Here is a 14530-nt window from a genome sequence, read left to right as displayed (position 1 = left end):
GCTGCACTGACTTTCTCTGCAGCTTCTTTTCACTTAAATGACCTTATATTATTGCAACCGTCTCTCAGGATTAAACAAATTGCTCTCTTAAAAATGTATTATTGAAGGTTCCTACTTTGTAAGAGAGAAAATGCTCTCTGGCATCCTGTCTTTAAACTCATCACAAAATGTTAGATTTCAGAGCGAAGATTGTAAGTCTAAAGTTAAGTACTTTGAGCTAGATATGTAATTTGCTAAATTCACTTTTAGACTTGGCAGAATTAAGCAAAAGCAGCATAAGAACTAAGGAAGAGACTCCTATTTTGTGTCTATAAGTGTTACCAAGGCAACGCTGTGAGACAGGGTTCCACAGGATGTCTTTTAGTCAGAGTGCTAGCACTCAAATATCTTCAACACTGAATCAAGAGCAGGAACAAATAAAAATTAAAAAAAAACAAAACACTTTATGGAGATTTGGGCTTTACTTATCTTTTAGAGTGAAAACTCTTTTTATCCAGTGATTTTGGGGTATAAGTTTCTATGCTGCATTCATTTCCTGCGTTACTTAGGTTTGCTTTCTTGCAAAATTCCCTGTTGCTGGGTTATTTTTGGTGTTTCCTCACACCCCAGCAGAGTTTGTCTGCAGTTTATGAAGAGAAGAATCACAGATTATCACAAATAACTTTCTGCTTCCCTCTGCATTTGAACTTTACCTTCCAGAACATGGGGAGTCAGTAGCATTTTGGAAATGAAAGAAGAGGCAGATGTTTCAGAGAAAGAAAGCTTACACCTTGCTGGCTCTGCAGCCGCATACAAAAATTGCAAGCTACCTGGCTTCTTCAGCTGAGAACCAGGGAATCAGATGCACTCCCTCCTCCTAGGCAGTGAATTTTAAACTGGAAATGAGTGTTACGTTTCCTCAGATAGGTAACCTTTAAACATCAACCACAAAACAACAACAACAAAAACTACACCAGAATACTTAGCATCTGGGTAAAAAAGCAACTGAAGTAGTTACAGCTCAATTATATTATTCAATCCAAGCTAAAAAATAGAAATCTGGGCATTAAAGGAAATGAATGCTTTGTATTAGAAGGTATATAATAAAATTCTCACTTTTGAAACTCACCACCATCTTTAAATACTGCTACCAGCTTTCAAAAGGATCCACTTCTTCAGCTCACACGCTGCTGTTGTTGTCCTAGGTTTTAAGGACCACCATATTTCATGCATCTCAAGTGCAGACTTCTCTCTAGCCATTATCCTACCTGTTACATGCTACAGGATATTTTGTCATCCCTTATTCCACCCACCACTGGATAATATTCTAAAATATAATTTTTCCAAGTACGCATACAATGGGCTGGAATTTTAAATCCTATTTAAATCCTTCTCTGCAAAAAACATTGCAAAGGATTGGCATACTTTGAGAAAAGCTCGCCAGCTCTGTACAGCATTGAACTCTCAATTCCCACTGAAACTAATGATGGTTGAAAAGTACCATGCACATTCCTCCTTCATAGAGTCAGGCCCAGAAAGAAGCGCAGGGGGAATTCCTTTTCTGCAGAACAGGCAGCTGAGAATAGAACCAAAGGGGTTCCTATAATGATTTAACGTTTCACTTCTTCTGGTAACAAGAGCAAGAATTGCATCAGAGTTAATTTTAACAAAGGCAAATGTAGTAATGTGCTGTCTAGCTCAAAGCCACTTGATGAAAGCACATTACCGCAATATTTCCAGCAAATGGTGAACTGCTTGAAGTGTGGTTATGGTCAGAAGAGTGGCTGTGTAAGAACGACACCTTCACATCCCACAATACCAATCTTATATACCGATATAAACTGCTACATCACATTTTTTTTTCTTATTAGTATAGATACAAAGGCAACAAGTTTGACTCCTTTTAGTACCACAGAATGAACCCGGTTTCAGAAGAATATAAAAGACGCTTTTTTGGGTAAACCTGTTCATATTTTAAAATAAATTCCAAATGCGCATTTTCCTATCATGAGGTGTGTATGTCTGTAAGACATATGGATAGATATTTGTCGTAATTATGCCCAATATAACTTAATTGGGCCAGTTATAGCAACAACAACAAAGTTATTTTATGTACAGATTTCCAAGAGAACTTTCAAGACTGACAGTAAAAAATAATATATTTTGATTCAGAAACTAAGCTAAATACTGATATTTTTTATCAACACCAAAACTGAAAAGAGACTTATTTATCTAGTCAGTTACCTAATTACTTAGTAAGATATGTCAGTAGATAAGTAACACTCACTGTATGTAAAGGTGACAGTATGGCCCAGAAATTCCTTTATAACTGAGATTAGAAACATGAAAATGACAGATTTCATATTTGTAATATGTCTTTAAAACATAACTAGATTTTAAGTCAGCATGGTAGAGTTTTATTTTAACAAATCATGAGACAGCTGTGAAAGACATATTGACATAAGACATAAGACATCTGTGTACATCAGCAATCTACAAGGCTGGTTAATAAACTGGTATAAGACCCACTGCAGTAACTAACTGCCAATGCAACCTGATTATAGAGCTCTACTTACTACATTTAAAAGCAATAAGAACAATGAGCCAATTAAAACTACAGAAGATTGACACTTAGCACTAAAGACAGACGCTGCCTGATCTTTATGTGCCTTAAAGCAGAATCCAGGCTAGGCGCATAATTTCTTTAGAGAACATTTGGGTAGGAATAGGATTAAGAAATATTGGTATCTATGCAGGCATCCACCCAAACCAGCCAAAGGGAAATGTGGCTGTGCGTCTGAAAAATTCTTCTGCTCGGAAGTTAGGTGCTTCCTTCCCACTCATGGCTGTTTCTTTGGGAGCAACCTCCAAAGCCCTTCCTCTCCCCCTGACAATGAAGAGGGAACACTTCAGTCCCTCTTTCACAGAACAGTTGTAGGAGGAAATGGTGATGCTGCTTTACTCACCCACTTCTCTCTGTGAGCAGCTCTGCCTTAGGCAATTCACTTCTCCAATATCCCTTTGAAGAACCATGTTAAGCACCACCAAACGCGTGCAATTTCAAAGAGCAGAAAATAATTTTGTATGTTTGCTATCAAAGATCTTCATCTTTGTGCGCAGAAATGATTTTCCACCTTTGCTGTTCTGCAGACTTATGTATTTTTTCCAGTTCATGTACAGCCCAGCTGAACATAAAATTTCAGCCGACTTCCAGTAATCTCTTTTTATCTAATTGCACTTCACAGACCTAGAAATACCCACAGAGCCCCGAGTGGGAACAGCAGACATAACAAGCACATCCTGACTGCCAAAGTGGGCATGACTCCCCAGCCTCGTGACCAGGACACACCGGAGCAAGGCAGGGTGACTGGGCTTTCAGCACCTGACAAGTTACAGTGAGCACAGGGCTGGCTGGAGCTAGGATTACCTCCTCTCTAACATAAACACCTGGGTAAAGAGCCACGATTACTTTTAACATCTTCCCTGGTACAAAACAAAACAAAACAAAAAAACAACAACAAAAAATTATTTGTCTTACATAAAGTGTAACAGCAACAGCGTGGGACACCTTGAGGATCCCGTCCCACTAACTCACCCTAAGTATTTCACAGCACTTTCACAAGAAAAAAGAGATGCTGGTTTGAAATCCCTTTAGAAGATTGCCCCATATCCTGGAGAGTGCTTTGACCAGGAGTAAAAGGGTTGCCTTTGGGAGTAGGAGGCAGACCACCCTGAAGGGGTATTGGGGTCAGTACTTTGGCACCTAGAATCGTAAATAATCCAGAAATTCTGGGCATCAGCCCAAAGGGCAAGAAAAAAAGTCACACTATCACAATATGGTGAGTACCACAGCTCTGACAGCAAGTTAGGGTGCTGGCCCACTCTGACCATTTTGTCTTACCTATGAGTAAAAAAATCCAGTGAAAGTGGATCCAAAACCTTTCCTAGGATTGAGTTCTTGTGCTTCACTATCTTTCTAATGAGTTTCAGTAATGAGTTTCTAAGATCTAATGAAAATCTTCTTGCTACACGTTTTATTTTGTCCATTGTAGCTACAACGTGAAGAACAATTTAATCACCTTCATCTTCATAGAAAGCTTTTAGACAGTGACAGTTTTGTTTACTACTACTACTACTGAAGAACTACAAGAGGGTGAAGCAAATTTTCTCCTCAACATCTGAATTTCTAAATATCTAATGATAGTGTTGCTGACCTTCAGTATTCCTCCTTCCTATTCTTAAAATGTGGACCCCAAACTACACGGTGTGCTCCAGGTACTTGTTAGTACCTGTTAGTCCAGGAAAGCCTTCAGGATTTGTGTATCACAGCTGAGGAAAGGACGTTCTTGAAGTGCTTATCCTCCCTAAAACCCAAATTAAGATGACATTTAAGGTATTCCCTCCTTAGTCACCTCTTGCTGATTTTACACATCTCAGTGACTCTCTTAATCCCGTTCTTAGGCACTAAAGCTTTCTCCTTGCAGACAGTGTATGGCTCACAGACACAGGGCTAGGGCTGAAGATTTCTATACAAGTGCCCAACAGTGTCTAGGCTTTAGGGATTTCTGAAAAAAAAAACCAAAAAACCCTCCAAAGTACAAATGCTGTATAGTAAAGAAGGAAGGTGTAGTATCCATGCTACTTTGATTTTTGCATCTTTCAGCTGCAATTTATCAGGCAATTCTTTAACTGCATTGAATATACTTCTCCTAGGTACTTTGGGCTAGATCCAACTTCCATTAAAGTGAATCAAAAATCTGATCTATTCTACTGATGGTTTAGGACCTTTAACTATAATAATCATTATATTATAATTGCATAATAATAATAATATATCCCTAGTAATTTCTCATAATACAGTAAATTTAGAGACCTTTACATAATGCTCTCCTCACACTATGGAGAAATTTGTGAAGAAAAATTACGAAAGAGCAGAATTAAGACTACACACATGAAGAAACCAGTCCCCCAACCTTTGCTACACATTTATTTCTGAACCATGTGCATCTACATAGCATCATTTTCTCTACTATACTGGTGTGTCCTCTGCACACGCTGTTTTCTCAAGCAGAGATTTTTAGTCAGCGTTGCTAGTGAGAGGTGCAACACACAGAAGAAACTACTGTGGTATGTGAAAAAAAGCAGCTGCATAATGAGTTGGCATATTTGTCTATAGCCTTGCTAACATGAACTGTAATAATAATAATAATAATAATAAGTTTAAAATTTAAGGTACTATCTGCAAAGCCTGGATGGGGCAAAGCATGCCCTCAGCAAGTCTGCAGAAGACAAAACTGGGAGGAATGGCCGATACACCGAAGGGTTGTGCTGTCATCTACAGGGACCTTGACTGGCAGGAGAAATGGACTAACAGGAGCCTCATGAAGTCAAACAAGGAGAAGTGTAAAGCCTTACAGCTGGGGAGGAACAACACCCCACACCAGTACAGGCTGAGGGCCACCCGGCTGGGAAGCAGCTCTGCAAAAAAGGCCCAGGAGTCCTGGTGGACACCAATTTGAAGGTGAGGCAGCAACGTGCCCTTACTGCAAAGAAGGCTAATGGTATCCTGGGCTGTATGAGGCAAAGCACTGCCAGCAAGTCGAGGGAGGTGATGTTTCACCCCTACTCAGCACTGGGAACACCCGTGTACTCCTCACCTGGAGCACCTTGTCCAGTTCTGGGCTCCCCAGTACAAGAGGGACACGGAGCCACTGGAGAGAGTCCAGCAAAGGGCCACAAAGAGGCTGAAGGGACTGGAGCACCTCTCCTATGAGGGAAGGCTGAGGGAGCTGGGACTGTTTGGTCTGGAGAAGAGACAGCTCCAGGGGATCTTATCAATCTATATAATACCTGGAGAGAGGGTGCAAAGAGGAGGGAGCCAGCCTTTTTTCAGTGGTGCCCAGGGGCATGACAAGGAGCAATGTGAGAGGGAGGCATCATTGTCTCTGTTCTGGAGGGCTTTTCCACAGTCAAAATATGTATAATGAAATTCAGAAGGAGGAAGGAAAGCAGGAGGAGCATCCTTTAAAATGGCTAGGCTACCACTGTCTAACTATGGGCATATTAAACGTCTTGCAAATGTAACAAAATCGGTATTGCAAAAATGTGATATTTTTCTCGAGGCCATTTAATGTATCTGTCAACATCATGTGAGCTGCAAGGATAGAGGGTTTAAAGGTTCTGGAAGATAGTCACTGCTCCAGAAGGAGCCACTCAGAATACAGATGTCTTTAAAGCCAGAATGAAATAAATGTGTGGTAAATAGAAGATGGAGATGTTGAGGAGATGTATTTCCTTCAAGATATATTTAGTGTGAAACAGACGTCCACAGACATCAAATCATATTTATCTTCCAAATGTAAATACAGACTTTGCCCTTAGTGGAAACTGATTTCCAGTTACATGTGGGCCAATATCTTGGCTTTTCAGCTACTATGTGGTTCCCAAACCACTCAAGGCAGCTTCCTCCTGGGAGCTACAATATTGTAAGAAAGGTGAAAGGTCGTGGAGGCAGTGAGCCCCTAGGCACTTTCAGTGTTAACTGTGGTGCATTACATGAGATCAGATGTTTGCCTACCCTCTTCACCTGCAAAGGAAAGCTGTGCAAATATTGTTGTCTTCTGGATTATTTTCTCAGTCGCTACCCAGTTTTCCAAAGTATGAGATGTTTCTTTCCATGGATGATCACACACACACTTTGGCATTCAGACCATAGAATGAGAAATTTAATCCACCTTTAAAACAGCTAATACTAAGGGAGTCAATCGATAACAATATGATCCTGTGTCTCAGGAGACAGGATGCTCTCTCATGCTCATTCTTATTACATGTTTACATGGAATGATTCTTCATCCTCTGCTCCTTTGAGCAGCTGTGTCTCAAACAGCCTTTTTAAATCAGAAATTAATCCAACAGCTTTGAATCTTAGAACAAAATACTGAACAATTTCTTCTGGTTTAGTAAGCATGATAGTCCTCAAAATGCAAATTCACTTTAAAAAAAAAAAAAAAAAGTAAGGGAAGGAAAAAGACAGTTTACTTGATTTGTGCCTCAAGGTCTTTACAAAATTTTCATGATCTCTTCTGTATTTTCCTCAAGCTTTTCCATTCCCTGGATGCAGCTGATTTTTCTGTTTCGGCATCTACTTATTTCTTTCCTTCCCATACATATTCACACACACACACACACAAATTAACAGCACTGAAAAAAATGTGAACTCCTCTGCTGAATACATGAAAAGTGAGAAGAGAAGAAACACTCATACATTGAGCCGCTATATGAACCACCACTTGCTAGGAATACCATGAAGTCTCCCAATGTAAGAAACGTGAAATCTATATATGCAATACTAACTCTTTGTGCTTATAAACGCCTGTTAAAACTGAGTGCAAATCTTTTGATAAGGCCAAGTAATAACACTGTCTAGGAAAACTCACACATAACACACATCAGCACCATTTCGTTCATTGCCTTCACTAGTGGCTGATTATCCTTCTTAGTGAAGAAAAGTCAATGAGTAAATTTTGTTCCTTATTCTCCATCCCTGTCTACAATATTTAAATATAGACCAATACGTCATTCATGGGGTATTCTGCAGCACAAAAAATTACTGTATCACATTTACTACTTTCACAGTTTTTGCAAGAACAAGAAACTAGATTTCTATTTTTTGGCTAAATTCTCTTTAAAACAATTTTAAAAACCACAAAACCATGAAAATCATGAACAAACACACTTTTCTAAAACTTGCAGAAAGTTTCTTTTGACATTTTCAAATTGAGTCACATTATTGTAGTGTATCTTAGCCATTATTTGGAGCTTGATTTATCTTTGCAAATATTAAATATTGACTTTTATTTGCTTAGCATTGACAAAAGAGTCTGATTAAAAATACTTAACTTTTTATACCCATCTAGAACCATTATTTGATTCCATTATATAATTCTGTGAAGTCTCTCCTTGCCTTCCTGTGCATGTCATTAAACACACCAACAACCAAAAGCACTTCTGGGCTATCACTGAATACCACAAAGTATACTACAGATATTCTGCCATGTTCTAATAGTGTCAGTAAGTTCCCCCATTTCTCCATTCTCAACAGAGACGAATCAGGTTTCTTACTTCGAAGTTCCCTACAGAAAATATAATCAATTAACTCCAGAACCTGGCACATCATGATATAAAAACTACTGCTTTCATTAGAACAAGAATACAGTTGGTAAACTGCAGCAGAAATCTACTTAGAGTGACTTCTGTCCTCAGGGATTCATCCTTCGAATGAATACTAGGTGACTTTGAAATACAGAAAGAATCCTAAAATAGACAACAGAACTTGTTTCTTATTTGTAGTATACATAAAAAATAAAATCTTCAGCCTTATCTCTAAAAAGACTTCCACGTCAAAATTGTAGTGCAATTTCCATGCTAACTAGATCTAATAACTTGTCTGCTATAACATCAGTCATTTATATACCACTACCTCCTCTTATTGGAAAAACTCAAACCTTTTTCTCCATGCACAAAGTCTGGTCCAGCCTGCCATTTCCTTCTTCAAGCCTCCAGCTTCACATAATATTTCAGAGGTGAAAGTCTGAGCGTTGAAATTTCCACTGACTCTGAAATTTCCAAACAGTATTAAATAGCATTCACCTGGTGCATGCCCTTGCAGTATAATAAAGGTTCCAACTTCACACCTAAAAACCACATAAATAAAAAACAAAAATCTAAATATGATGCAATGTCAGCACCAATACGGATAAAAAGTTGGCAGAAAAATGTAGACATAGAACATTTTTTACAAAACCAACCGTAAGATTCCCTAACTAATTAGGGCTTTCTAAAGTATTATATGGCTAACAAGGCCATATTAGTACCATACTAGGGTCAGAACCCACAAAGTCACTGTCATGTACACCTCTCCTGTATAATTAATCAACACCAAAACACTTGATTAATAATTTGCATAAAGAGTTACTTCAGCGGTTCTTCAACTCTTCAATCATACTTACATAGTAGGTACACACAATTTTCACACAAAAACATCACAGACAGCATTCTAAAAGTCTGAGTTTTGTTGAACTAAGGTATTGATCTGCAAGATCTTTTAAAAACCTGAAAAAGGAAATTGCAAAGTAATTGCGAAATCCAGTTATGCTGGCATATTCAAGCCACCCCTACAGAAATGTTTACAAAGGAGAAAATCTCCTAGGTCTAGGAGAAGATCTTTCTACTTTCTTTCTACTAGGTCCTCAGAAACATGGAGGTACTGCACTTTTCCAAAGCAGTTGAACCACTCAACACCCTTTGACCTCATCAGTAGACATGTACATGCACCCTTTAAACATGTATACCAATATATTTATTTTCATAAGGACTCCTGAAATAGTAGATACAGGCTGATTCACTGCTAATAATTACACTATTATATGTGCTTATGACACACGAAATACTAATAACAGCTATTTGTTAACAACTGGTGGAGTGCTCCCCACCCGTTTCCCTACAATGCCTTGGATCTTGAATGCTATCCAAAATGTCCAATGTTAAATAACTAACTAGGTGTGAAGGTAGGGCAAGCCTGACAGTTTCATATGGTCAGCCTCTAAAAGCCTTGATGTACCCTCACCACAGCTTACACATAAATGTGTTCTACAATGGAAAGCTTTCACTCTATTTGATTATGGGAAACAAAAGAAGAAGGACAGAACCTAACACTATGATCCAAAGTCAAATTCAAAATGACTTAGTGGAATTAAGCAATTCAATCATCTACTTCATCAAAATGTATCACAGTTGCTTAAAAACCCCTGGAAGAGTCAGGGAGTCTATTCCCAATTTTGTCAGATAATTTCTATTGCAAAAAGGCTGCCTTTCATCTCTAAATAGCTAATCTCTACAATGAAACTAATTCAGATAAAATTAGGAAATGAATGTGAAGTGGAGCTGCTATTCTTCATTTCATGTGGGAACACCCCATTTCAAATTACTTTGGGCTAACCTATTCTCAGTTAAGTTATATTATCCCAAAATACAAAAGAAAGGAGCACAAAAGAGATCTGAAGACTTATTAGCATGTTCCTGGTGCTTATTAACAGACAAGGCCTGGTTTTGCCCCATATTCATAGGCTTCTGTCCACATTATAGGCCTCGAACAAGGCAACCCTCTGAAAGTTAGAGTAGGTTTTGGAGGTTAAGTGGGAGATAGTTGGATAACCTACTTGAGGCTGGTAAATTTCTTGAACACTTGAAAGAATTTTAAATTTAAATAATTGACTTTAACATTTTGAAGAACATCCTTTTATATAGCACACTTTTTGCTATATTCCATAACATTGTTTTTGCTACAGTGGACGTTTATTTCTTAAGTACTTTGAAAACAGATGGTTCTGTGGCTTAAATTGCAAAATGCCAAGAAGATATTTGTCAATTTTTTATTTTGCAAGGCCAAGAGTTTGAGGTATTATTAACATTTCATTATGAGACCTTTTGTTTTGGTTTTATTTGAAAATGCTTTTGTTCGAAGAATGGTACAACGTTCTTAAACTTTGATAAATTACAGCTTGGCAAAGCTGGAGTTGTGTTTTACTAGATAAATACTGAAATGTTCTGCTTTCCTACAGAATTCTTTGTATCTTAAAAAAGAAAAAAGAAACCCTCAAAATTTGATTAATAAAGGGCTCATGGAAGCTGACAGAATGCATAAGACACACCTCAAGGTACACTGTGGTGATGGTGAAGTCGAACCCTGCTGGCAAGCACTCACTGGCAAAAAAGATTCCAAGCAATGCTTTTGTTGGCTCAGGCACAGCAGCACTCGACTTCCTCTACAAAGTTAGAGTTAGTTTGGTTTTATCATTAAGCATCTTATTTTTTCCCCCTTGTTAGATCAGACACTGCACAAGGAAGTAAACTCTTCTCCTTGCTTCAAAGTCTCATTTGCCATTTATTCCTCCACCATCCTCACCCAGGAAGCATAATAATCTCTATATGTCCTATCCTTCTAAGTCTTCTAGTCAAGTTGTTTATCTTTGACCATTGCTGATTCAGGACCCCACCAGAGGGCTTCTCTCACATCTGAAGTGAAAAGGGACAGGGAAAGAGGCTGTACCATCCTTTGCCATGCCCACTTCATTGCCAATTGGCCTATAATTTGCTAAACCTCGTCAAAGTGCAGGCAGTACTACAGTTCCATCCCACCACCTTCTGGTAAAAAGAGAGGGAAGAGGGTTGCAACCTTCACGTTAACTAAGCAGAGGAACAAGAAATGATTCCAGCCCTGCCTGGCTCTTGGAGGAAGAAAGTGGAGTAAGGCTCAGCCTTTCCAAGATCTGAGGAAGAAACTGGTAGGGCTGCGACTGTGGAAATTAAGATGGTTGTCAGTACAGGTGACAGGTGGCAGACACTGATGGTAAAGAGGCCAGAAGGGTGTTTGTGGGTCTGAAAGTCTAAATGGTCCCTAGGAGCAACCTACCACTAACACACCAAGAGTTAAACTGGAAATTACCTTATCAATGTGAGCTATATAGTGGACTTCTCTTCATGAACACATTTGCCAAATTAAGAAATGTTTGGTAGGACAGTAATTATACTGTCAACTCAATGAACTGAAAGAAAAATGGCTTGCAAAAATTCAAAACTGGAGGCATTATGGGAGCAATATTTAGTTTATCACCTTCCTGATGAGTGAGACAGCTGATGCTGCAGTCTCCTAAGGGAGGCAAAAATTGTCAGTATTTGCCAAATGCTATAGACCAAGCCTCATGCTTATAGAAAAGGTTTATCCTATTAATGCAACTAAACAAAAATCTGTTAGCCCTAAAAAGTTTGTTTACTTTTTGTATACTAAAAAAAAAAAATGGAATCTAGACTTCTTTGCTCATTATTGTATAAGAGGATTACTCCATTTGTATAAGGATATTAAAACTTACAGTGCAGATAAACATTTGTCCCTTTATGTCCTTCTTGTTCTGCCTAATTGGGAGAAAAAAGTCAACAACCCTCTAGAGATTGTCTTTGAACTAGTTACAAAGTCTAAAAAACCCTCATGTATTCTGAAACAAATCTTCCATCTTGAATATTCATTGCTCTGGTATCAAAGAACTGTTTTCATACATCCTTAATTATCTCATTTGAACTTTGTTCTTTCTCTTTTCCCTCTGCAGAATGCTTTTCCCAGTAAAATAAGAGCAAATGCTCAAGCTACTTTGCTACTTCAATATAAGCAGTCACAATTATCTCAATGTACCAGCATATTTTAGTACTGTAGTATTTATGCTTAATAATATATATTGAAGGGCCAAGTTTCCCCGGAGTATACATATTGCCAGTGTTCGATACTGTCATCTGCTCTCTTTTCATACCACAGTAAAGACTGCCAAGTGCAGGTCCCTCAAGATCAGGAAACTGATATCAGCTAGATTAGCACTCATACTCAAGGCAGGAACGACAGCTTCAAGAGAAATAGTCTGAAATGTCAGAGCCATTATTAATGTTGCACACTGCAAGCAAATGCTCTTTCTTCTCCTAAATGATATTTGCATAAATGCCATGGTTATGTATATGGGGCCCCAGTATTACTGGATAAATTATTTATCAGCATAAATCTATTTTACTTACCTGCTTGCAGTCCTCCTGGCTTATTTGCTCTGAGCAACTATTCGGCAAATACTTAAGCTTTTCAAAATTTTCATTTTGAAACAAACAGAACATGCAAATACTGCCCTACGTGATTATGTGAATTGTATCCCACCTTTCTGCATTGGTACTTAAGATTTTTACAGGAGTCATGAGGAAACATATGAGATATGAACTTACTTTGCTTCAGAAAAAGTACTGAAATACACCATAATTTAGAAAACAAATTCCTTATACAGTACTATAATGTACAGATTGTGAAATATTTAACATAGTTTTATTGAATGCCACCTTCTACAAGTAAAAACGAGACAACAGCTACAAACTTCCATTGTAAGTTTCTGCTCTGTACAGAAGTTAATTCCTTATTTGCTTGGTCTACTATGGAGTCTGAAAGGTGTTGAGCTTTCTGGTACCAGTGAAAGACTAGGAGAAATGACTAGTTGAAAACACCTTTTTTTCTCTTTTTTCTTTTTTTTTTTCTTTCCCTATAGTAGAGGTAGTTAGGCTCTTGACTTAAAGTAACCAAGTAATTGTATTTTCAATTACCCTAACTGAAAATTGTTTTCCACAGACTGTGTTACTGCTTTACAGTCATGGGACTGTATAATTACAAACAATTCTAACTAAGACAAAGATAGGCATTTTACAGTACTATAAGTTCTCACTAGGAGTTCAATAAAAACATTACCTGATATATTTTCTTGCACATATACTCTGATAAAATATTCTTTTTTCTTTCATGAATACAGGAAAAGGTAGGAAGAATGTGAAATGATCCACCCAGGCAGATCATTACATCTGACTTGATCTCCTGTAAGGGAAGGCTATACATATGCACAGGGTCAACACATGTAGGCAGACTGCAGCAAAGTTGAGGAATGAATGGGTAAAATAGAGAATAATAAGTCTCCATGAATAGGCAACACACTAATAAAATTTTGTGTCTGACATTACATACCACAAAAATTGGTAGGAATTATAATATTTAACAGGATAAGAAGTCACAGAGGTGAAGCAGTCTATTAGGGAAGAAATCATATGCCGTGCAGAGGTAAGTCATGGTCGTACCTGTATTAAAGTGTCCTGAAAGAGTCGATAATCATATTGACACATTGCCCAGCTGATGGAGTGTGCACAGATTTCCAAGAGATTTCTACAAGTCCTCAATAAAGTCTCAATTATCTCAATGTATAAAGCCTCAAAGGAGACTAGAAATAGAGAAACGGACATGTCTAAGGCTTGACAAAAGGTAAAAAGGAAGTTCCTCTCATGAACTGATGACTAGAGAAAAGTCAGAGAGCAAAAAGCAGAAACAAATGGTCAGCTTTCATAAAGAAAAAGCCACTTCTGGTCCTTCAGGGATCTTCATAGGGACCTAGACTGTCCAAAATATGGACAAATGAACTGGAAAAAATGGAGTGAATAATGAGCTAACAAAATTTACTGACGATACTATTATTTTTCAGATTGGTCAAATCTACAGCTGACAGTGAGTGACAAACAGGTGGAATTTTGATGGACTGCTGGTAGAACAAGAAAAAAAAAGAGAAATGTGGCAAAACCGATCACAGATACTAAAAGAGGTTAAGCAGATTATGGTCTTTCGGTTTGTAAATTAAATAATTAAGAGGCAAAATCTGATAAAAGCCTATAAAATCAAAACCAGTTTGGAATTAGAAAGTAACTATTCTCTATTACTTATAATACAAAAACTAGGGGATGTCCAAAGATGTTATCAGATAGCAGGTTTAAAATGAACAAAAGGGAATACTTTTTTTATCCAGCATACTAACTGAATTACAGAACTCACTGCCCACAGGGTGCTAGGGAGGCCAAAAGTATAAATCATTTAAAAATGAAATTAGATGATTTCATAGAAGATAGTTCTGATGGCTACTAAACATAATGGACTGAA

General features: G+C 37.9%; 1 protein-coding gene across 16 annotated transcripts in view; it reads right to left on the bottom strand.

The window, feature by feature from the left end:
• The window catches only part of LOC310899606 (uncharacterized protein), an 84246-nt gene that overhangs the window by 48173 nt on the left and 21543 nt on the right, over positions 1-14530 (bottom strand). The window contains exon 1 of one of the 16 annotated variants that reach the window (XM_083836217.1): positions 1109-5228. The exons of the other annotated variants lie outside the window; for them this stretch is intronic. Coding sequence (XP_083692343.1) covers positions 1109-1114 — 6 coding nt within the window. The 5' untranslated portion in view covers positions 1115-5228. Of the gene's footprint in view, positions 1-1108; positions 5229-14530 lie in introns of those variants that run through there. 16 annotated transcript variants of the gene reach the window in all.

Source organism: Anser anser (assembly GCF_964211835.1).
Source record: "Anser anser genome assembly, chromosome: 4".
NCBI lineage: Eukaryota > Metazoa > Chordata > Aves > Anseriformes > Anatidae > Anser > Anser anser.
This window is presented reverse-complemented; position numbering and strand designations above follow the sequence as displayed.